The sequence below is a fragment of the Ovis aries genome, chromosome 13 (assembly GCF_016772045.2).
Source record: "Ovis aries strain OAR_USU_Benz2616 breed Rambouillet chromosome 13, ARS-UI_Ramb_v3.0, whole genome shotgun sequence".
In the NCBI taxonomy this organism is placed as follows: domain Eukaryota; kingdom Metazoa; phylum Chordata; class Mammalia; order Artiodactyla; family Bovidae; genus Ovis; species Ovis aries.
Window position 1 is genome coordinate 25,526,797 of NC_056066.1, and position 26,186 is coordinate 25,552,982.

At 37.2% G+C, this 26,186-nt stretch overlaps 1 protein-coding gene across 2 annotated transcripts in view; it reads left to right on the top strand.

The window, feature by feature from the left end:
* GPR158 (G protein-coupled receptor 158) overlaps positions 1 to 26,186 on the top strand; it is a 303,778-nt gene that overhangs the window by 196,891 nt on the left and 80,701 nt on the right. For both annotated transcript variants that reach the window (XM_004014228.6, XM_042230540.2), the window contains exon 5: positions 12,487 to 12,555. In XM_004014228.6, the coding sequence (XP_004014277.2) occupies positions 12,487 to 12,555 (69 nt within the window). The remainder of the gene's footprint in view (positions 1 to 12,486; positions 12,556 to 26,186) is intronic.

Consider the following 26,186-nt stretch of genomic DNA (forward strand, 5'->3'; position numbering starts at 1 on the left):
TTTTTTTTTTTTTTTTTTTTTTACATGCTTTTTCACCTTAAATTTCACTCTGGTAGATATTGGAATTGTGAATTTTCTTTTACATGAAAAATTTTTGTTTATTGCCTTTTTCTGTAGGCTTTACTGTTTCCATTTTTTTTTCGTTCTATCTTCACTTTCTTCCCCCATAAATATAAATGTGTACTAAAGGTCAGACCCTTGAGGTGATTTTTAAATACTTCTCCTCTTGAAGCTTGTGGTTAAATACCTTATAAGTAGACTCGAAACTCCAGTACTTTGGCCACCTCATGAGAAGAGTTGACTAATTGGAAAAGACTCTGAGGCTGGGAAGGATTGGGGGCAGGAGGAGAAGGGGACGACCGAGGATGAGATGGCTGGATGGCATCACTGACTCGATGGATGTGAGTCTGAGTGAACTCCGGGAGTTGGTGATGGACAGGGAGGCCTGGTGTGCTGCGATTCATGGGGTCACAAAGAGTCGGACATGACTGAGCGACTGAACTGAACTGAACTGAACTGAAGTAGGCTCTATTTTGGTTGTATTTTATCACTTTTGACCTACTCTGAGTATCTTCCCATCTCTCTCCTTTCATCCTTTTTCTTCTTTGTTCTTTCCTTCCTCTTTTGGCATAAGGATTTTCAGTTGATCTTTACTTGAATAATAAGTGAATACAGTGTTGTACAAAATTAACATAAAGAAAAATATAAAAGCAGTAAGTAAAAGGCCCTCCATTTCCTCTCGCTTCTACTTCTCTTCCCAGAAAATTTGTAGAATCAAGGGTTTGATCTGTGCACACACACTCATACTATGCCTCTCACTAATAAAGATTTTTTATTTAAAAATTATTTCTAAAAATCTTTGAAGCTTTTTTTTCTGCCTGTGTATATGTATTTTTCTCATATTTTAAAGAGTTTCATTATATCATGTCATATGGCTGAACCAGTAAAACTACTGGTATATTCTCTGTTATTGCTGTTTCATTTGTTTCAATTTATTTACTAGATATTATACCACTAGTGCTTTGGTAAACTTTCTTGTGCATATATTTTTGTGCAAACATGCAAGTAATCCTAAAGACAAACCCCTTTGTGTGGAGTGGCTGGTGTAATCAAGTACAGACACTTAAAATGTTGATACTTCAAAACTGCGTTATCGAGGGCTTCATCTATTTCTGTTTCTATGAGCATGAAAGTGCCCATCTCCTAGAATTCTAACCGGTAACTGATATTATCATTCTTTTTAACTTTTTTAGTCTAACAGATTAAAAATGAGATATTTCAAATTTCTATTTCCCAATTACTTGTGAGAGTAAGTAGTTTTTCTCATTCTTATTTCTGTTTGTATTTCTGCTTTTAATTTCCTATTCACAGCAGGGTTGTGATTTTCTATTTCACATGCATCTTTACATTTAAGTGGGAGGTTAGTAAAGGTTGCTTCAGGAGCTGCTATCCAATGCTATTTTAAATGATAGCTTTGAAAGTTGGATTTTGAAAGTGATAGGGGCAAGGTTGAGCGATACCATTATGTAATGTCAGTTTCCTTGGACAAGTTTTTCAGCCCCATTAAACCTCAGCTGCCTCATTTATAAAGTGGGGATAGCAATAGTACCTACTACAAATAATACCTACTATTTGTCATGAGGGTTCAGTATTTTTGTGAGGGTTAATTAATATTATATAAAGTGCCTAGAATAACATCTGGCACAAAAATTCAGCCGACATCATTGTTATTGTTGTCACTGTTGTTACTGCCACTTTTATTATCAACATTTTGTGAAAGTGAGATGTGCCTTTGGAGAAGATGCCACGGAAGGAGTGACTTAGCACTGCTGGATATACTTTCAGGCCCCTTTTCCACCCAGTACAGTGGTTCATGATTTATTCCCCATTCTCCTCAGTTGGTATTTTCATTCCCAGAATTTATGCATTTATATCTCTTTCATGATTTGAAAAATGTGGTCCAAAAAGAAACAAAGAGAAAACTATAGTAATTGGGGCGTATTTATGGGGGTGGAAGGGAGCTGCTGTTCAGGACCTTGAAGCTGTACACACACAGTGTGTTGTGAATCCTGTCACATGATGAAAGCTGGATTTCAGAGGCACCTGCCTTATCATCCAACTTCTGCTTCAAAGACAGAAAGAAGAAAGGGAAGCAAACCTCTTCGTTTAGCCTGCGCTCAACAAAGGCTTAGGGGATTTTCTGAGGACCAGATATGTGGAAGTTATGGTTATTTAGACTGACTCCTGATGGAATTTATGTGCACAACTGGGAAGAAAAGACTTTTTTGAAATCTGAACTACTTCTTTAAAAAATCTTTAACAGAAGATAAAGGTGATGGGTCCCTTTTATTCCTGAAAGGAACCTCTGCATTCCAGTTTCTGATTGAATGAATGTAGGTACCTTGGTCTGCTTCCTTTTCGCAACAGTCTCAGAGGAAACAGTCACCGCCAGTGAGGGTTGGAGCCACCAGTGAGGCCCAGTGTGCTGACAGCTTCACTCTTAACTTTCAGAGTTCAAGGTCTTTGCCTTCAGGCATTAAGTGTTGACCATATACTTGGTCTTCCAAGTCCTACTTGGAGGAGCAACCATTAAATTATTACTCTAGCACTCTAATTGGCATTTAAGATATCCTTAAGAATGGGTAAAATTTAAGGCATGGAAGATATTACCAGTTGGGGATTAGGAGGAATAAGGGAATTTCTTTGAAATATATGCCTGCCTTGAAGAGGGCAGGCCTGGAGAGATGACAGAAAAGGTGACATGAAGGTGTTTGTTGTCTGATGCAATGAGATGAAAGCAAGAGTGAATACAGAGGAAGGCAGCTCTGAGAAAGCCCAGAGCATAGTGACCTCACCTACTCCTGAGTGCTGTTCTATCTCCATCCATCCCATCAGCCCCACCCATTTTACCCCAGACCTAGAACTGGTAGAACATTGAACTAAACGTAAAGAGATGGTTTCTTCTGCTTCTCTTCTCTCTCCTTTTTCTTCCTTCTACCTCCTCTTGTTAAGATTTTGACTGCTTAATAATTTCTCTACATTATAGAGGAGACTGTGGATTAAAAGTGAAAAATTTCCTCTCCACTTAAAAGTGGATCAACCTGCATGTTGCTTTTCAGATTAACCATTTATTTGGTTACCTACAGCTCAACTGGTAAAGAATCTGTCTGCAATGCAGGAGACCTTGGTTCCATTCCTAGGTTGGGAAGATCTCCTGGAGAAGGAATAGGCTACCCACTCCAGTATTCTTGGGCTTTCCTGGTTGGCTAAGACAAAAAAGAAGCTGGCTGCAATGTGGGAGACCTGGGTTCGATCCCTGGGTGGGGAAGATCCCCTGTAGGAGGGCATGGAAACTCACTCTAGTATTCTTACCTGGAGAATCCTGATGGACAGAGGAGCCTGGTGGGCTGCAGTCCATGGGGTCACAAAGAGTTGGACAGACTGAGTGATTTAGCACACACAGCACACTTCTCGCTCATTACTTAGTGAGATGGTTGGTCAACAGAATTTGGAGGGGATTCTGGAAAATACCAAATGTAAAAGCCTGGTAGCTCAAATGATAAAGAGTCTGCAATGCAGGAGAGCTGGGTTCAAACCCTGGGTCAGGAAGATCCTCTGGAGAAGGAAATGGCAATCCACTCCAGTATTCTTGCCTGGAAAATCCCATGGATGGAGGAGCTTGGCAGGCTACAGTCCATGGGGTCACAAAAAGTTAGACATGACTGAGTGATTTCACAAAACCAATATTTCATAAAAACCACTTCTATTTCTACCTTGTATATTTTATATGGTTTGACTATAAAATAGATTAATCAGTTACCATTAACCAGGATGGGAAACATGAAGAGAAAAACAGATTGGAGAATGGAAGAATTTACTTTTGGAAATCTTGAGTTTGAGATGCCTATCAGTCATTCAGGTAGAACTGTTTTACAGCCAACTGAAAATAGAGGGCTCGAGCTCCGAAAAGAGGTTCAAGCTGAAGATTTGCAGTCATTACTTTTAAAAGCTTCAAATATCAATTGCTTATAGAAAACTGCTTTAGTAACAGTTTAACCTTCAATGAGGTTAAACACAATTGCTTTTTAAAAAATCTATTATGTTGTAAAACTTTTTCTAATTTTTAGTTTTATAACATTGTTTTAATTTTTCAGTAATTATCCACTGTCAAGTTTCTGCTTGTTCTTAATTATTTCTCCTGTATCTTTTTGAGTTGATAATCTAATCCTAATGCATTTGTATAATACATTTTAGAGCAAAGAATAACTAAGTGGGATCCAACAGAGAGAAGAGAGAAGACTAATGAAAGGAAACCTCAGTTAGCATGACCTTTTTGAATTTTGTATTGAAGGGTTAGCATTTATTTCTAATTAAAACTTATAAACTTATTATTGAAAATCTTTCATGAACCATATTCAAAAATAGAAAACTCTAAAATATCAAGTAGTTATTATACATGTTATGATTTGCTAATAAACATTAAGACTAACTGAAACAGCAGATTTTAGTGAAACAAATGGTTGGAATTGACAATCAGAATGTAAGCACGATGTTAGTTAATTAATATGACTCCCATTTCCTTTCACTTTGTCTTTTGCTAAACAAGTTTGGGTGATATACTGTATGTGGACTGAATTTCGTAATACTCATTTCATCGTTCTTCTTAGTGCTCCCAAGTTTGGTGAAAATAAGATCCAATTTACTTCGTCTACTCTTCAAATATTTATACTATTTTAGCGATTGAGTTTTGAGTTTCTTTCTACATCACCTTTGCATCTAAATAGCACTTGTTTTCCCATGACACTTTTATAACCTGCCTGTTTTTGCCTGTCAGATATAATACTGCTATTTTTTTTTTAGTTTTTTTTTTTTTAATTTGGACCATTTTTAAGGTTCTTATTAAATTTGTTACAATATTGCTTCTGTTTTATGTTTTAGATTTTTGACCAAGAGGCATGTAGTATCTTAGCTCCCTGACCAGGGATCAAACCCATACCCCTTGCATTGGAAGGTGAAGTCTTAACCACTGGACTGCCAGGAAGTCCCTTATACTGCTATTTTAAACTTCTGAACTGCTTACTTTTCTTACAAATAGGGAGCATCTCTTGCAAATGTATTAAGTCATCTATTGGTTTGTTCACTGAAATGTTCATCATTATTTGTATATTTGTAAATGTCTTGTCAGATGGAAACTTTTGGGTCAGTATAAAGTAAGGAACATAAACAAGTTTTAGAATGTTTAGACTATTTCCAAATATTAGATACAGTATGAAATATTTCTTTGTTTTACACTCTGTCTAGTTATTCTGTGCATTTCCAAACATGCTTTGGAAGATAGACAATGTATTAAAGATAAGCTTAACAGTTCTAAGCAATTCTGTTCCCATTCTCACCATTTTTTTCCTGTTTAAGAAGCCCAGGAAGAGCTGATGTTGTCCAGCTAATATCTGATGGACTCTATTGTCTATGTGTGAGCAGTAGTATTTTAAAGTAGTCACCTTACAGATCACAGTGTTCAAAATACAAAATTAAAATAGAAATCTGAGATTAGAAGTTTTAAATGATGAAGAAAGATTGCTTAGCTCTGTTGATACTTGGCAATCAAGTGAAACTGAGCAATAATTTGCCAAGTCTCTTGAATTTCTCTGAGTATAAAATACTCTTAAGTTTAAAAAAATGACTTATGTCACACTAGATGATATTTGAGCTAACCTCAGTGTAACAAAGATTGATATTTAAAAAAGTAAAGTATTTTGTCTCGTTACTGTGAAATTTTAAAGCACTTTATTATTTTATGTTTTAATTATCATTCCATTCCACTTTCATGAGGAGGAATTTCTTTCAACGATCTACTTTTTATTTGAAAATACATCCATTAATCTCAATAGCTTTTAATCAATAATGGAAAGCTGAGCAAATGACATATTTTGCTTTATTAATTTATTGCCACTTAAGCAATCCTTTTCAAGGCGAAAGTCTTTGTAATATTTCAGTCTACACCACTCACTTTTGTGTGCTTTTTTGACACTTAGAGAATTCATCTCCATTTTGTGATATATGAGTTATTCTATTTTTTAGTATTGAAGAAAGGAAATTGGAGGTTGCAGATCGATTACAGAGAAGTAGCTGCTATTTTGCAAAGAAGCTATGGGAAAAATGAGGACAAATCAGGACATGATGGCCCGCAGTTTGGGACTGTGTTCCAGTGGCCTCTTGTTGGGGGAGGGGCTGACTCGGGGGATGATGAAGTCTGGTAGGAAGTGCTTTGGACATAAGCGCAGAAGGATGAGCTTGACTGAGTAGAAATGATCCAGAATCTTCCTTCTTATGCATCTAACTTATTCTGCATCTCTGCGATAGCAGTTGAGTGTCAACAACTTTAAGTGAAAAATCAGGCACTGAACTCCCTAAAGATGAGACACTAGGGGGGACACTTCTAACTGTCTGCATTATGTGAAACAAAGCAAAGAGAATGGGTAACTGTTTCAAATCCTGCAAGAGCAACCAGAGATGTTTGTGCCCCTCAATAAATGGTGAACTATAACTGATAATGAACTACTGGTTATTTCTTTTTTCACATTTATAAAATATCATTGACTTTTTCTTTATTTAGTGTGCTATACTATTTTAAACAGTATGAAACTATATAGTCATTACTCTGAATTTTATTTTGGGTAAACTTATTTTTCTAAAAAGTCTTAAACAGCACCACTGCATATTATCATAACATACAAAAATGGACTTTCTTGTGAATCTTAGAAATTAAAATAATTAAAGCCATGTCTTAGTTTGTTTTAATGTTTTCATAAAACTGTCAGAAATTTTACATTGACTAGCCTCCTTTAAAAATAATATCAACCAAATTCCTTAGTTGTAGTTCATGTTTAAATATTCTAATAGTGCTGCATATTTTTGTTAGTATACTATAACATTCAGTCCTGTTCCTTTGGGTAAGAGGATCAGATTGGATACACAGAGGAAATCATCCTGATGTGGGACCAGCAGTTTTGGATGATGGGGCCATGTGCTGTCACTCATTGGCTAGAGTGGGCTTAGATGTGTTGACCCCACCTCTTACATCTGTCCATGAAAGACTGATGAACTTCCATTGACTGAGAACCTGCTCTGTGTTGGGCAGCATGATTACAAATCTTTACAGCAGTCCTTCAAGGTGGGCATCACTATATCCATTTATAAATGAAGAAGATGAGGCTCAAGCAACTTGCCCATGGTCACATAGTGAGTGAGCAGCAGATGCTGAGATTTCAGACCATCTGGATATAAGCCCATGTGTGTTATTCCACAGATTTATAATCATCTGAGTTACTTATATTTCAGTTTTGGAAATCACTATCCTGACCATTTTCTTCTACTTTTCTAAACCTTTTTTTTTTTTAAACTGTTGTGAATTCTTCTGAAAAACTACTATTGATTTTTAACTAACCACATTTTGAGCAGTTGTTCCTTGACACAGTTTTCTAAATCTGATTGGTTTTTCAGTGTTTCATCACAGATCTTCTTAAGACAAACTAATTGCACGTAGTCTGTCAAACTGGATGTGTTTGTTCTCATCCATTGATATAACTGTAAGTAAAATTATTGAAAATAGCATTCGCATACCTCTCAGTGTGAGGATTCTTTTCCGGTTTGCCTTTCACATCGTGTCTCCAATTTATTGTGGTCTACTTATTTCGTCAGGTGGTTGTTGGGTTTCATTTGTAATCTCCCTGTCTGTGGTTTTCTCTACAGAAACAGATGAATCAAAAGAAAAAGTGCAGCTTGTGAGACTATTCTCCTGTCAGAATGGCTAATTCTTTCTGTAAATGATATACAATTATAGAGTCTTGGTTTATGATCCAGAGCTGTGCTAGTTTGTTCTTTGCAGAATTGAATTCTCTTGCTTTCTTATATTTTCATCTTACATCCTGAAACCCAGCTGTATAAAAAATGTCTTCATGCTCAGAGGTTCCTTTTGTAATGGAAAGAAACTTTAATTGCTGCAAGGCTGAAGGTATCAGCTATGATCAAAAATAGCTGCCCTGTTTTAGCAAGATATACATTAATTGCCCCAGTGGTTGAAAAATGTTTAACAATTATAAATGAAGGAGTTAGCCCCTATAGGATCAAGAAAATAATTTCAAGCTATTTTAGTTATTTTTAAAAGTTCTGACTTGAGCATTTTTATCATCTTATTACTTCCAGTAACTCAGCTTCCTTTGGGTGCTTACATCCTCAGCAAATCCTGTAACAAGCTATGCCTCATCTTATGCCTCTGTACTTTTGTCATCTGGAGATTATGGAATTGAGAAATTGACTTTGACATAATTTTATAAAATTAGTGTGGTAAGATTAGCCTTTCTCTTTTGTCTACAGATCTGATATCTGACTGCTGTAAACCTTCGTAAGTCAGTTCTGAAAGTTTAAGAAATGGGGAAAGTGGAATGGAGTGGAGTGAGGTAGAATCTGCCCTCATCTGTTGTAAACTCTGGAATGAAATTTATTAAGCTGTCTGAAGTCTAAGCCAGAGTTAGGCTCAGTAGCTCCCCCAGGTTTATATTCACCTATAAGTGTCATATCGTTTGGTCATTTTATGCATGTTGTCAGTACTGAATAAAATTTATTAAGTAGATATTAATTAGGAAGGGCTTTGTTTAGAATTCTTTGCATATTGCAATACCCAGTGGTGGAATTTTCTACTAGTTGAGTTGACACATTTTAGATGTTTTTTTTTCATTATATTTATCTAATTATTAGAATACATATAGCAATACATGACTATATCTCCAAAGAAAGTAAAATATTTCCAGATAAATTGATCTATCCTCAAATATACTTCTCCAGGGGAAGAAAGTACATTCTTGTCAGTTTGGCATGTATCCTCCAGACCTGAATTTGATATATTTATATATTATATATATGTATATACATATAGAACACATACAGTTTTCATTTGTATGCATATGTTTTATATAAATATTATACTGTATAAATATACATACATTTATAATAATATTTATATAAATCAGTACTGTATTATACTGTTCAACATACTGTATATTGTTTATCGTTTTTCAAGAAAATTTTTCAGAGTTTTCCACTTAGCAACTCTGGTTAAAAAGAGTTCCATACCACCATTTCTTTTTTCTTTAAAAAATTTTAACATGAACCATTTTATCAAAAAGTATTGAATTTGTTACAATATTGCTTCTGTTTCATGTTTTGATATTTTGACAGTAAGGCATGCGGGATCTAAGTTCCCCACCAGGGATTAAACCCACACCGCCTGCATTGGAAGGCGAAGTCTTAACCGCTGCGCCACCAGGGGAGTCCCCTATAACACCATTTCTATCTCAGGCAAAACTGTGAAAGATATGAAATTTTTTCTTGGCCTCTGTTATTTTGTTCATTATCATTTTTATCCATTCTTGTTTTTCAATCCCTCCTCTCTCCTTCCTTATCCTATCACTGAGACACTAAGGAAAAGATTCCTGCCCTTGACTTTGAACTTAAGTCAGTGTATCACTTACAACGTGTATTAATCATTAGCACCAAATACAAAATAAAGTACTTTGTTCCAGTTAAAAGAACTTCCAGTTACCAGTAAGTCAATGTGGAAAGGTTTCAGGGAGCATGAGATTGCTTCTTTGTCCCTAAGTTCCACCTATTATGTACCCACTTTTTCAGTGAGGCCATAAAACCAACTTAGCCCGAGTGTTTGGGGAAAAAAAACCAAAGCACATATTTTGTACAGGCCTTACATCAGATTATGGAATCATTTGTTGAGTTCCAGTTTATAATTTGAAATCATGGGCTCCTCTACCCAACCAGAGGAAGGTAATGAAGTATTAAGATTGTTTAATACATCCAGATATAAAGGAGACAGATTATTTGCTCTGAGAATATGTAAACGCGTGCACCACTACAACTGTTATGAGATAGTGATAGTTGCAATATAGCTAACAACCCACTGGCCCTAAAAAAAAAAAAGAACTTTTACATTTTCTACCATCAGGCTTTTGGCTCCTCTGGGGTCATTTTGGATTCCAAGCTTTAAAACAATTTTTTACGGCTACTTACATATACCTCTGGTTTTCAAATTCACAATCCTGCTGGTGTTTTCTACCTTGAGGAATGCATACCTACTTATTATATGTCAGCCATGATGCTAGCCATTTTTGTGTACTTCATATTTTATTAAAGATGTCAGATTTAATATGACAAAGATTAGGATACCCATTTTACACGGGAGGCCATTGAAGTTCAAGATCACTTAACTAAAGTGGTTGTTTCATAATTCAGACTTAGACAGTGTTAACTGCAGTGTCTGTTTTTTCCACTAAGCTTTACAGCTTCTTTTTATATCCTTCATTTTCAAACAATACTGCGTAGATTTTTTTATAAGCAGTCTTGCATTGTATTTTGGACTCTCACTCTAAATTAGTGTCATTTTGGAGCAAGTTTTAAAACTAAACTATGGAGTATTCATAATTAGGTATGAATGTAATTTGTTGTGTTGGAAATTCTGTCAGCCAAAACCCATTTAAAGTCTTGCTGATAGAAGTTTTCTTTTCACTAAGAGCATCTGCTAGCTAAAATAATGACCAAGAGAGAGAAGCCACTCAAATAATCAAGTCTGTTCCCTGACTAAACTGATTTCTCTGTTCCCAAATTCTTAGATTAATGAAGACCCTGAGTTGTTTTGAGGGATTACATAAAGAATTCTTCTATGCCTAGTAATGTCTTCCCAGTGTTGTGAAGAGGAATTAGAATTTTATTTCTCTGCCCTGTCCAGTTATCTAACACTTTTTTTTTTAACTTATTTATTTTTGATTAAAGAATAATTGCTTTACAGTATTGTGCTGGCTTCTGCCATACATCAGCATGAATCAGGCACAGGTACATATATGTCTCCTCCCTCTCAAACCTCTCTCCTACCTGATCCCACTCCTCTAGGTTGTCCCAGAGCCCAGGTTGAGTTCCCTGAGTCATACAGCAAATTCCCAGTGGCTGTCCATTTTACCTGTGGTAGTGTATATGTTTCCACGCTGCTCTCTCCTGACACTTTTTTTTTTAATGTAATGGATTTGTAGTTTAGCATTTCACCTTCTTTTTGTTGTTGCAAAATTAATATAACTACTTAAAAGTATTTCCCTGTTAAAATATCATATTTACACCTAGTGTAATTTGTCTATATATTTTACTTTGCACTAAGTGAAAACACCGGAGAAGGCAATGGCACCCCACTCCAGTACTCTTGCCTGGAAAATCCCATGGACAGAAGAGCCTGGTAGGCTGCAGTCCATAGGGTTACTAAGAGTCAGACACGACTGAGCGACTTCACTCACTTTTCACTTTCATGCATTGGAGAAGGAAATGGCAACCCACTCCAGTGTTCTTGCCTGGAGAATCCCAGGGACGGGGGAGCCTGGTGGGCTGCCGTCTATGGGGTCGCACAGAGTCAGACACGGCTGAAGCGACTTAGTAGCAACAGCAGCAGAGTGAAAACACCAGTGCTCTAGAATGACCTGTTTTTGTATTCTTAACTGATATCTTTAATCTGCATTGGTATTTGAACTCATCAAAACAAACTTTATTATTCTAAATGGGATTGGTTTTTTTGGTCTTGTATTTCTTGCCACAATTCTAAGCATTTTGCTTTGTGAAGATAATGGTGTTTTGAGTCTAACAAAATATCTCAAGATTATTGAGTATATTTATGCTTAGCAATGGAGAAGGAAATGGCAACCTAGTTCAGTATTCTTGCCCGGAAAATCCCATGGACAGAGGGGCCTGGTGGGCTACAGTACATGGGGTCACAAGAGTTGGACACAACTTAGCAACTAAACCACCAAACCACCACCACCACCATGCTTAGCAAACTTTAAATAATCAGGAAGTATATTTGAAAAATCAACTTATTCTTTTGAATTTTGAGTGAATAATATAACTATTTCACAAGGTGAGATACCTCTGGTTTTAAATGTGATTTATGTTATTTAAATAGTGAAGTTGTTACTGCGTTTTGGGGACTATGTTGTGACATGGTGGGAGATGTACCATTGAGACACCAAAAGTTGTACTTATGTTTGCTTTATCCACTGGAACCATTGCTGAGGATTTGTGAAATGGTTTAGTAATAGCATTCAGAAATGCATTTGTTGCCAGTGTTTCAGAAACACAGGCAAGATTTTCTGTGTCTGGGCATTTCTTAGATTGGCAGGATCTTCTAAATAGTGATTCAAATTTTAGAGAACAAAATTCCATGAAGCCACTGGCAATATCATTAAGTCTACCCCCCACCTCTACAGTCAGTCTTACTGCGTGTTTCAGTTACGTTTGCCTGTCTGAAATATAAGCCAATTTCTAATTATCCACCCCCACCAAAGAATGCTGTTCTGCTTGAGGCATTGTCACAAGAGCATAAGTTGTTCCATGCCTAGAAATGTCAGTTAATATTGACATTTTTATTTTTGTTATTTTTTTCAGAGCATCAGGGCATCGGGCCTTATCCTGTTGGAAACAATCCTTTTTGGGTCTCTGCTTCTATACTTTCCAGTAAGTAACGTATTTTTATAATTGCATTTTAAAAATAACCATTTTATTTTGCTGTATATGTATATTTGCTTGTATATACTATATTGTTTATATGTTTATATCTGTGTACAAATTTGTATATCTGTAATTATATTGTTTACTCTATAAATGTGGATGTAAATGGCTTTACAGATATTCAAATCCTGGCTCTTACCTATTGGGTGACCTTAGACAAGTTGGTTAGCATTTCTGAACTAACCTTGGTTCCTCCTGTAAAATGGTGCTAATTATACTTTTCTTCCCAAATTTGTGAGAAGCAGTTAAATGCTTAAGTGAACTCACATGAAAGGCATGCATGCTTGGTATATACATATACTGGTTTCCTTCTTCTTCTTCCCTACTTGAATCAGAACCAGGAGACATACCAAGTAGTTAATGCTGAAAATTTCCAAGTGGTTATGTAGAAAAATAAACAGAATACATGTGTGGGGTAATAGTGATATAGATAATCATAATCTAGACCTTCTTATCACACGAGTTATTTATCTGTAACCAGAAAATAGTATTGATGCTACTGATTCAATTCAACCAACTTCTGTTCAGCAGTTCTTTGGTTAGTGTCATTTCTCCTGCACAAACTTGAGTTCTGTGAGAGTGATGGCCTGTCTCCGTGTGGCTCACTGTTGTGTCTGCAGCACGGACCTAGTGCCTGTCTCCATAGCGGAAGCACAGTAAATATGCAGTGAGTGAATGAATGAGGTTATACGTGCATGCGTTTAAGAAATATACCCTAAAGTAGGGACTGTTGTCCTACTGAAATAGCCTCCAAAGAATCTGCTTGACTGTAGAAGACCAAGAATGATAGTCCTTATTCATACTACTTTATTTAGTACCTACTAATTTTTAGCTAGGCATTAAAATGCTTCTTCACATTATTTTTAGGTGTTAGTAAATTTGGGTTTAGTTTTTACTTATAAGATTCATACTTATTCAAATCCAGTGGCCATAATAAAGGATATGGGCCTAAAATCTATAGAAGAATTTTAAAGCCTTTTAAACAGAAGAAGTATTCTAGAAAAGAAGGATGTTGGAAAGAATAGTAAATATTAGGCTGCTAAATATTCAAAGCAGTCATTAGAGACACTTTCATTGACTGGAATCCAGTTTTGAAAACCATCTAATGGACCTCTACCTGTGACATCAACTACAGAGAAAAAGAGGAGAAAGAAATGGAAACTTAAGGAGAACAAAAGATAACACCGATTCTACTTGACAGTTCTGTTATGCCTAGGAGGAAAAAGGGGAGAGAAGACTTACCAAATCAATCCTGTCCAGCAGGAACCTTAGGATACCTCACTGTGTTGACTTCATCTTTAACTGTCTGTTTCATCTTTTATAACATAAATTCTTTCTTCAACTTCTTGAAATATTAATGAGTAGCTCTCCAGTTCATGCTGTGTACCTTGGTTTTAAATAAGTTAGTAAATAGTGTTCATGCTCTTATGGCAGAAAGGGCCAAATTATTTAATGAAGACTTGGATATAGCATGAAATACAGAAGGAGAAAGACATAATATACTACTGATTGAATATGGAAAAGAAAGTAATTTTGTTTTAGGTGAGAAAATGAGGGTGATGTCTCAGAAATTGATTATGAAACCTCTGGCTACCTAGGGAATGTTTATGTATGTGGGTGTACATGCATAGAAATTTTTGTCAAGAGTAAGTTGGTCATTAGCCCAAAGCTCATTGGCTTTCATAGGTTTTTCAGAAACGAAGTTTATGACTTGGAGCTTGAGGTTTTCCTATAGAAAGGACCTCTGTAATAAGTGAAAAAGGTGATTGAGTAAATATAGCCAAAGGATCTAATTATTTGACGGTGTAAATATGACCTCTACGTATCTGTTAAATAGCTTACTTTCTCTGTTCCTTGTGTGGCCTGTACCAGAATTACTCATAAAATTTTTACTGGGGGTTACAGTTTTGTTTTTTTTTTAAGTGTTCTTGAGTAAATTAGAATTGTTTTTCAAGCTAGGTAACTCCTTGGAAGGACGCTTTGAGGATGTTCACTGTTCTAGTGAGTTGTTATGCAATGAGCCTTTTCTTCTTTTTATGCTGCATATTGTTGTACAGATTTGCAAGAATTAAGGTTATTTTTGCCTTTTCTAAGCAATCTTAGACTACAGACGATTTCATAACAATGCTTATATTGGAAAGTCCAAATTAGAGATTGTCATCATTCTGTAGATAAGGACAAACCAAAATCTGACTAAATTTAGCATTGTTATAATTGGGTAGCAGAGAGCTGAAGCATTTAAAACATTTTCTTAGAGACTTTCAAAAGAGACTCATGATTTGAAGCCCATAGATCTGTGAACAAATGATTAGTCTTCATAATCACCTAAATAAAACTTGCAATTTATAAAAGAAAGAAAAAAACTTTAAAATCAGCTAAAGTATGTTTTTCTTGTTAAATCACATAAAATGACATATTATGGATTAGTAAAGCATATTAAATAATATGGAGTCTAGAGGTTTGTCTTTGGCTTGGCTCAGCCACCAGTTTCAGCTAATAAAGTGCATTTTTTCCCATCTGACCTTGGTGATCTATTTGATTGGTGGATGTGCCTTTCTATAAAGGACACCAGTACATGTATAAATATGGTACTTACTCTCAGGTTGTTCGCACTACACTCACACCCCCCCCCCAAGTCCTATTAAGAAAAGAGCTGTAAAATATTAGAACTGGAAGGGATATCAAACACAACTTAGTCTTGATTCAGCCTCTGTTTTGCAGTGAAGGAGAGAGGCTGAGAGAAGTTATAGCTCCTCCAGCTTCCCTCCGTTAGGTGATGAGAAAGCCAGGAAAAGACTCGTCTCTGGTCCCCGGCCCAGTGCTGCCTTCAGTCTGTGACGTTGCTTCTGAGGCAGGAGATGGATGTGAGATACAGGTGGTGTTATGCAATGTCATCAGGGAGACCCGTGTTCTGCCTGTGGATCAGTCACCTTTCTTCTTCAGGCCTCCAAGGCAATAAAAGGCTCAGAGAATAAAACAGGGAACCAGTTTAAAACAGCTTGAGGTTTGGCACTAAGGAGTTTGATGTAAAACTCCCATGAGCTTGGATGGACTGTGTTGTTGAACCACATGGAGTTTCTGGTATTCAACTGTTTTACCTACAAAAGCAGAAATGTGATCTTTCAAACCTAATCAGTCATCCTATTAGACCATGCTAGGTTGGTTTCAGTGGCAGAGAACCTAGCTCAGTTAACAGACTGCTTTCTCTATGACCACCTCAAAGCCTAAAACTAAAACTTGGACTTCTGCTCCTGTTAGAGCACATGTATCTCCAGAAGAGGAGAAAAACCGGGAGCATGTTGCTTCCCTGCATAGAGTTCAAAGGGCAGGAAATAAAGGAGAGAGAGATGAAAGTGGGGAGAAAGGGTGAGAATGAGACCATGAGAATACAGTTGAAGCAGGTAGGGTTTTAATCTGTTAATGTTATTATTTATTTTGATGCTCAAATTAATGCAGAATTGCCAGTGAGACACCCTTCAAGCCCTTCTTGCTTTCTTTTGATATGTGACTTCACCATTCTTTAAACACCTCCCTACCTTCTAGTGCAACAGAAAGTTCTTTCCATGCTCCAGCCTCTTTCTTCTCCAAGGAGCTCTGGTGCTTTTTAGGGGGAAATGGTAGTAATTCGATTCTGGGACAGAGTCACTTCTGTTGTAACAAACGCAGGGCAGAAAGTTCCCAGTTTTACAACTCAGCCACTGTTCCTCAAACCTCAGTTATCTAGGACATTTTTTAAGGAAATTTCTCCTCAACCCTAAGATTCTATCCTTAAGATAGTTCTTAGACTGATCTAAGACTACATCTTAACTTGGGATCATTTAGATCCATTTGGCTTGATACCAAAGCAAAAGAGAGAAGGGAAATAGAAAGGAAAGTTACTACCCAGGAGCACAGCAGCACTATGGAGAAAACAATAATGTGGGGATGCGGTTTCATGCTGACATAGCTCTGAGGGTACCAGAATTACAGAGCTTCCGCAGGGGCGCAGTGGTAAAGAATCCGCTTGCCAATGCAGGAGACATGGCTTTGATTCCTGGATCAGGACGATCCCCTGGAGAAGGAAATGGCAGTCCACTCCAGTATTCTTGCCTGGAGAATCCCATGGATAGAGGAGTCTGGCGAGCTACAAGAGAGTCAGACATGACTGAGTGACCGAACACAACTCAGTAACAACAACCCCCAAACATCTAGAGGATTTCAGGAATATTGGCTTAAATATTGAAATCAAAGACATCAGAGAACTAGACCACCTCTTCAAGGAAGTTTGACTTGTGGGATGCCAGGTCACTTTGTTCTCTTCTCTAGGGTAGGTTAGAGGAATAGTAGAAATGGTTGTGGGACTTCCTTGCGGTCCAGTGGCTAAGACTCCGTGCTCCCAATGCAGGGTGCCCAGATTCAATCCCTGGTCAGGGAACTAGATCCCGCATGCCACAAGTAAGACTCAGTGCAGCCAAACAAATTGAAAAAAAAAAACAAAAACAAGAAATGGTTGTAAATACCCTGTGGTTCTGTGCAGTTCCATTTGTCCTCTCCTTCCTGAGCTCCTCTTTCCTAGCAGCCTTCAGACAGAAGTCTGATCTGATGAGTAGGGGGAACAACAGTTTATAAGCAAAGGCATGGAGGTTATCCACTGTGTCTATTCCAGGGTGTTTGGTAAAGAGCCTTGGGTCAGCAACGTGTCAGGAATTTATTAATAATCTTCCTTCAGCTGGAAGAGTTTTAATAAACCAAGCCTTAAAGTGTTAAGAACTGGACTCCTAGTTTGGAGCAGTTTTCATCTTTAAGCAAATGAATACCAATTAGACTATATGTCTCAAAAATACTTTGTTGCTTTTATGAAATATAATAATTTGTTATTTACAGACTATGTAAAATGGAAAAATACAAGGAAAAGATCAACAAAAGTTGGTATTATCCAGAGATAATCATTGTATACATTTGATCATTTGAGACATCTGTATATGCGCATATATAAATTGAAATAGAAAATGGATGGATGGTGGAAATTGAGATACAGATAACTTTTTTAACAGAAGTTAATTGTAATCATTATTATTTTAATCAAAACACTGAAGTGGAACAAACTATTACCAATTTTTAGATAAATGAATCTTCATAATAAACATTATTAGTTCTAAAAGATCTAAAGTTAAAAAATAGAAAATGTTTTAAAGTTGGGTTAATTATTTTTTTCTTAGCTATGTTTCACCTTTAGGTAGTATCACTAGAATTCAGCTGACAGCTAAAAAATTGAACTCAAATACATTTCTTTTGCCCCTTCCTCCCACTCTCTGAATTTTCTTAGTTAATAATTGTTGAGTTGTTAATGTTTATAATATGCAATTTTGAAGCTACAGTTCACACAGTCGTTCAACCTTAGGTCTGTATTTAACATCTTCCAGTAATCTTTGTGACCCAACTTCTTCAGTTCAGTTCAGTCGCTCAGTCGTGTCCGACTCTTTGCGACCCCATGAATCGCAGCACGCCAGGCCTCCCTGTTCATCATCATCTCCCGGAGTTCACCCAGACTCAACGTCCATCGAGTCCATGATGCCATCTAGTCATCTCATCCTCGGTCGTCCCCTTCTCCTCCTGCCCCCAATCCCTCCCAGCATCACAGTCTTTTCCAATGAGTCAGCTCTTCTCATGAGGTGGCCAAAGTACTGGAGTTTCAGCTTCAGCATCATTCCTTCCAAAGAAATCTCAGGGTTGATCTCCTTCAGAATGGACTGGTTGGCTCTCCTTGCAGTCCAAGGGACTCTCAAGAGTCTCAAGGCACTCTCCAACACCACAGTTCAAAAGCATCAATTCTTCAGTGCTCAGCCTTCTTCACAGTCCAACTCTCACATCCATACATGACCACAGGAAAAACCATAGCCTTGACTAGACGGACCTTAGTCGGCAAAGTAATGTCTCTGCTTTTGAATATGCTATCTAGGTTGGTCATAACTTTTCTTCCAAGGAGTAAGCGTCTTTTAATTTCATGGCTGCAGTCACCATCTGCAGTGATTTTGGAGCCCAGAAAAATAAAGTCTGACACTATTTCTACTGTTTCCCCATCCATTTCCCATGAAGTGATGGGACCAGATGCCATGATCTTTGTTTTCTGAATGTTGAGCTTTAAGCCAACTTTTCGCTCTCCACTTTCACTTTCATCAAGAGGCTCTTTAGCTCCTCTTCACTTTCTGCCATAAGGGTGGTATCATCTGCATATCTGAGGTTATTGATATTTCTCCTGGCAATCTTGATTCCAGCTTGTGCTTCTTCCAGTCCAGTGTTTCTCATGATGTACTCTGCATATAAGTTAAATAAGCAAGGTTTCAATATACAGCCTTGATGTACTCCTTTTCCTATTTGGAACCAGTCTGTTGTTCCATGTCCAGTTCTAACTGTTGCTTCCTGACCTGCATACAGATTTCTCAAGAGGCAGGTCAGATTGTCTGTTATTGCCATCTCTTTCAGAATTTTCCACAGTTTATTGTGATCCACACAGTCAAAGGCTTTGGCATAGTCAGTAAAGCAGAAATAGATGTTTTTCTGGAACTCTCTTGCTTTTTCCATGATCCAGCTCATGTTGGCAATTTGATCTCTGGTTCCTCTGCCTTTTCTAAAACCAGCTTGAACATGAGGGAGTTCACGGTTCATATATTGCCGAAGCCTGGCTTGGAGAATTTTGAGCATTACTTAACTTCTTCAATATTCATTTATTTTTATTGTTGCTTGGTTTTCATAAACAGTTTTTCAAGCAGAGGTTGTGAGTTCTATAGTTGTTGGGTTCTTACATGTTTGAGAATCTCTGCCCATTGTCCTTATACATGAAGAGTAATTTCCCTGGGTATAAAAAAATCAAGACCCACTTTCTATTGCTCAGAATTTGTGTCTGTTTTCTATTTCCAGATCTTAAGATAACCTGATTTTTCCCATGGGTGACTTGGTATTTTTGCCTCAGTGCCAATAAGTCATTTTTTTTAGTCTTGCAATTAAATAATCAAAAGTGCTCCTGTACCCAAAAAACTGAAACTCCCTTTGCCTGGAATACGCTTCTTTCTTTTATCTACGTAACAGCTTCCTCACTTCCTTCACAACTTTGCTGAAATATCTTTAAGGTGAAGTTCACCCTGTTGACCCTACTTTAAATTGCAGACAGTGCTACTCTTCATAGTGCTTTTGATCACTCTCACCCTGGTAATTTCTTTTGCATGGAATTTATCACTTTATATATGAATTTTATTAATGTTATTTCATATATATATATATATATTTTTTTTAAATTTTCTGTCTCCCTCCACTGGAATTTAAGTCCACTCCTGTATTTCAGCACCTGGAATAGTGCCTGGCTCAACAAATGTATTTTGAATGAATATTTTTCAGACATTCTTCATTGATTAACATATGCAATGCAGCTCTTGCCTTGTATTATTAGTGATGGATTTTCATACCTTTTAAAAGTTATGTTTTACATTTTTATTTATAATCGTAATTTTAATTATAAATCTCAAGATCAGGACCATGTCTGTTATGTCGATTTCCAACACAGCACATGAAAAATTGATGGAATTTCAATATAATTCTAACTAAATCTGCTACACATATGCATATACACATATTTGACTGTATAGCTGTATACTTCTGTCTTTATCTTTGTGTCTCTCTGTTTCTAGACCACTGTCTTTATCTCTGATTTCACTATGGGGAGGTGGAAAGGAATGTGGACCAATAACAAAGAATCTTCACTTCATGCCCACAAAGTCTTACATGATCCAGCTCCTCTTTACCTCTTTGACCTCATACTGCACTCCTCTCTGCCTCTCTCCCTGCCACAACAGTCCTGGCCTCCTTGTTCTTCCTTGAGTGAGCCTGTCATGCACCCACCCTACAGCCTTGGCATTGGTTGTTTCTTCTTCCTGGAGCACTTTTAACCCCCATTATCTCTCTGGTGAACTCCCTCATCATCTCTAAATCTTCGCTCAAATGTCAATTCTTCCATGAAAGGGACTTAAAGAACTCATTATTTTGGAATAAACAGGAAGAGATTAAATAAAAAATTATGACATTAAAGTGAGAGTAAACCACCCCAGTTGCAGAGAATCTCTAATGGCACTAAATGAAAACTGACTCAACAATGATGTAGAGGCAGAAATGTCACAGTTTAGTTGTAGACTAGGTATGTGATGAATGATCCTGAGAATGCCTTCATAGCAACAAATGAGGAGATGGAGAATTTGTCAGTCAGATGGGGTTTGAGTCAAAAGAGAAGAAATTGTACCTCGGCAGCAATGTCATAACTAAAGCGTGTTTTAGCTTTCTAGTGAAAAAAAGTATGGAAAGGATGACATATCTGTTCATTTCTAATTCCCTTGCCGGAATTTGCAGATTAATGTCTTCTCCCTATGGGAAAAACATGGCAGAAACTCTTTTTTTAAATTTTCTTTAAATATTTGTTTATTTGGCTGTGCTGAGTCTTAGTTGTGGCATGCAGGATCTTTGTTGTATCATGCAGAATCTTAAGTTGCAATACATGGTACATGGAATTAGTTGCTCTGCGGCATATGGGATCTTTGTTCCCCAACCAGGGATTGAACCCACATCCCCTACGTTGCAAGGCGGACTTTTAACCACCAGACCACCAAGGATCATCCCTCTCTTTTTCAATTGTTACTGTTTTTCCGTACAGAAATGCACTTGAATTTTCCTTTGCAGGCTCAAGACACGTAAGTAATTAGCTATTTCTGAAGTTTGGTAAGTTTCAGTTAGTAAAAAGGCTAACAAATTTACACTTGAGGTTTTAGGTAATATATGTGAACATGTGGTTTTAGAGAATTTAAGTCTGTGAGAAACATTCTCAGATTTGTCAGACACATATATCAGCAGATTACCACTACTCTGAGATCTTATTCTTGAGCAGTTGACATAAGAAACAATGAAGATACTTAGACAGGTTTGAGAGATAATTAAGAAAATAGCTACAAACAGAATAAAAGTTGTTAATGTTAGAATTAGCAACATATTCCTGAAAAATAGTTCCTCTTCAAAGTTAGTTCTTCGGGAAAAAAGTGTAGAAGACTTAAAAACACTATAAAGTGCTAGCAAAGTATTCTTTTAAAAATGACAAGAAGATGACATTTTGACAAAGCAAACCACACCTTGAATGCCAGGGACTACACAGTGTCACTAAAGAGTCACAGTTCAATGAAGTGTTAACAGATATATTACTTAAACCAGCAAAAGAGGAAAAATATAAAGAAATAATGCTACCATGGAATTATAGTAATAAAAACTCAATATCAAAATATCCAGGTCCTAGTATAAGTGTGATTGATAGAAGAATTTGGACCTCTTGTTTAGACAGGTCAGTATGAACTTTTAGGAGAAAAATTACTTTCCTAAAATCTATCAGAGAAGTATGTCAACTTACATGTTTATTTTAGTTATACGTTATCTAAAAGCTGTGATTATGGTATATGACTATCTCTTCATGTTATAATTTCTATAATATGAGGAAATAGACCATATGTTCTGAGAATTTAATCATTATAGGTGTGTCTTCATAAATACTGAATGTACATTATTTATGGGAGATGTCATTGATGATTAGAGGTCTGTGGTCGCCACGATTTGTTTATCCTTAAGTTTTCCACATTGAGATTTATTTTGAATGTCTTCTGTAGGCTTTGGAGATAATATGATTAATTCAAATAAAGACATGTTCAGATGACATCCTAATCCAAACATTACTTTCCATTCCACTTTGACTATTTTCGTTCTTCAACTTTGATTTCTGTAACCAGCATCTACTTTTCATAATGCTTACCGAAATGTGAGAAAAAAAAATTAACTGTTCTGCTCCATGGTCTTGTCCACTTCACATAGTCAGTCATGCTGTTGGGGTCTGGATGTGACTTCACCACAGCCCCCATATGAGTGCTCTTGTTCTCTGTGAGGTGGGATAAGAGGCTTTGCTCCTGGTACGGATTTTCTCAAAACAATTGCACATTTCACCTTCTGATGTAAAGCATAGCATCTCATCAGATGTTCTGAAATAAAAGACGCTCTATAAAAGAAGAGGTCAAGTATACACAGCCAGTACTTCTACCTGGGAAGTCACAGTGAAGATTACTTATTAAAGGCTTTGAGATCTACAGTAAAAGAATGCATTTAAAACTGAGTGTTTCCCAACTTGCTTGATTTTATTATACTCTTTTCTGTATAACACCTATTAAAATATTTGTAATTAATAATGCAAGTTCCATAATGATTGCCATAAGGCATACATAATAAAAATCCTATAATATTACAGAAGTATTATTCCATTTATATGGAGTGAAATCGTGTGTTTGTGTGTGTGTCTGTGAGACATGAGCATATGAGATAAACTATAAGAAAGCAGGAGAATGACAAACAAGGATGCTGGTGACCTTGGATAGCAAAGTAAAGAGGCCATGATCACAGAGGAAGAGGGGAATAAAGGGAATTTTAAGGTAATAGTAATCTTCTTTTTCTTAAACTGAGTGGGTGGATGTATGGGTATTTATTGTATTTATATATGAAATTATATATATGTATGTGTATATGTATATATCAGGATGGGAAATAGTACATGTTTTCATGGCTATGGATGGCCACATAGAGATGGAAAATGATGTTGCAGAAGTGAAGCGAATATTGTCATTAAGGAAGCCCTTAAGTAGACAAAAGCATATGGGCTTCAGTGAGTAAGTGGAGGGGTTGAACTTAGGTCAAAACACATCCATTTCATTCATTGTGATAGGAAGGAAGGAGGTACCAAGCCTTCTCTTCCATAAATAGCAGATGGAAATCAGGGGTCAGGGCAAAAATAAGAACTTGGGACATTTCTGGCAATGTGCAATTTTTAGCTACTTCTCTCATTTTCCTATCATTCAGGACTTCACACTAGAGTCAGGTAGTATTTCAAGGCAATTGAAGTCTGGAGCCGTGATAAGTAAACTGCAATATTCTATATATTTATTTTACCTTTTAGCCTCACCGAGTGGCATATGGGATCTTAGTTCCCTGACCAGGGATTGAACCCGTGTCCCCTGCAGTGCCAGTGTGGAGTCTTAACTGCTGGACTGCTAGAGAAGTCCCTAAACTACAACATTCTAAATTGGTAGTGACTTTCAAGACTTTGTGATAACTATTCCATCGTTACAGTGGTCTGGCATCGTGTCTGCCCTCCAGACAGTTGTGTGTGCCTGCATGCTGTCATGTCAGTCATGTCTGTCTCTTTGCAACCCTGTGGACTGTAGCCCACCAGGCTCCTCTGTCCACAGGATTCTCCAGGCAAGAATACTGGAATGGGTAGCCATGCCCTCCTCCCAGGGTTCTTCCTGACACAGGGATCAAACCTGGGTCTCCTGCATTGCAGGCAGATTCTTTACCATCTGAGCCACCTGGGAAGCTGAAGAATACTGGCGTGAATCTTCCCAATCCAGGGATCGAACCCCTGTTTCTTATATCTCCTACACTGGCAGATGGGTTCTTTACCACTCACCACCTGGGAAGGCCCAGTTGTACATACCATAACAAAATGACTGTCTTTGATAGAACAGTGACTCCAGATGAAGGTACTGCCTGTCAAGTCCTATTTAGTTCAGTTATGTTTGGATCCATGTACTCTTCGGGGTTGTCATATCAGCTATTCAGTTACTTAGGCTATTTCTGCTATCATAAAGCAAATTGAGAATTTGACCATTGTCTAGTTATTCTAATCTATGTGGACAGATAGTACAGATCTTCAGGACTAAAACTGAATTATCTGTCACATGAACTCAGACAGAGTTTTAATTAAAGATTTTAAGCTGCAAAAATGGATTAAACACTTAATAACCAGGATTTTGGCCAGATCTTAAAAACGTTGAGTAGTGCTGAAATTTTTTCCCCTTCACTTGGTCGACCTCTTGACACTTTATTCCACCTTTTTCTGTCTTGCTTTAATAGAATGTTGAAAATAAAAGTTGAATGTGGAACATGGGCAAATTATGCAAGTTTTAGGTAATGTTTAAATGGCATTATTTTCACCTTGGAAATCCTAGCTTTCATGAAATGGCATATTTATTTACCATTAGGTGTCTTCTCAGTTTTCCTTAGGAAAATATAATTATTTCTGTCCCTTTGTATTTGAGAAAAATGAATTCATGATTCAGTTCTAGAAAAAGCCTCATTATGATGACATGCTACAAAGGTTAAGAAACGGAGTCCTGCATTCAGAGTGCTGAATGTCAGGGAGGAAAAAAGGGAAAAGGGAGGGAGGAAGGAGATTATCTCTCTTATACTTTAATACTGTTAATGCATTTAGCATAAAAGCATTAGTGTGTTAGTATCTAGGCTTCCCTGCTGGCTCAGCAGTAAAAAATCCCCCTGCTAATGCAGAAGACATGGGTTCAATACCTGGGTTGGGAAGATCTCCTGGAGAAGGAAATAGCAACCCACTCCAGTGTTTTTGACTGGGAAATCTCTTGGATAAAGAGGAGCCTGGCAGCCTATAGTCCATGGGGTCACTGAAGAGTCAGACACAACTGAGCAACTAAACAGTGATAACAACAATTAGTATCACAGAATAACTAAGTATTTTGACTCTCATTTCTCCTTAAGTATTACTGTATTCTGTTTGAGTTTATAGCTGAGTTCCTGTGTTTCACTATTACAAGCAACAGTGGAAGCATCAGTTTAATGATAAGGAGAGCTAACATTAATTGTGTGATTTTCCTCTACTCTCCCATATTATATATCCTAAATATTTTTATGTGTGTATGTCTTCACACACACCACAGTGTAACATAGTACCTGGCAGATAATAAGAATCCAATAAATATTTTTCCAGTTGCCTGTAAACAAGGAATTAAATGAGCCAACAGTGCAGAGCTTTGGCATGACAAAAAGATTCCTACCCTATAATATGATATGAAAGGCTCTGACAGACCATCTTACCAAATATGTGTCTGTGTTTGACATGTTCATAAAATTAGAATTGTTCCTTAACTTTCTGGAGACACATGATCGGATTGTGTTAAAGCAGTTGTTTCCGGCAAAGTTTAATACACCAGCTAGTGAACATCTTGGGCTTCCCTGGTGGCTCAGAGGTTAAAGCATCTGCCTGCAATGTGGGAGACCTGGGTTCGATCCTTTGGTCAGGAAGATCCCCTGGAGAAGGAAATGGCAACCCACTCCAGGATTCTTGCCTGGAGAATCCCATGGACGGAGGAGTCTGGTGGGCTACAGTCCATGGGGTCCCAAAGAGTTGGACACGACTGAGTGACTTCACTAGTGAACATCTTAATTCTTAGAATTTACTTATGTGATCAGTTTTAGGCTTTATTGTGAAATGGTTAAGACCCTGGACTGTGTAGCTATTGAAACTGACACATTGGCCCTTTGACCTTCAGTTCAGTTCAGTTGCTCAGTCATGTCCGACTCTGCGACCCCATGGACGGCAGCATGCCAGGCTTCCCTGTCCATCACCAACTCCTGGAGCTTACTCAAATTCATGTCCAGTGAGTCGGTGATGCCATCCGACCATCTAATCCTCTGTCGTCCCCTTCTCCTCCTGCCTTCAATCT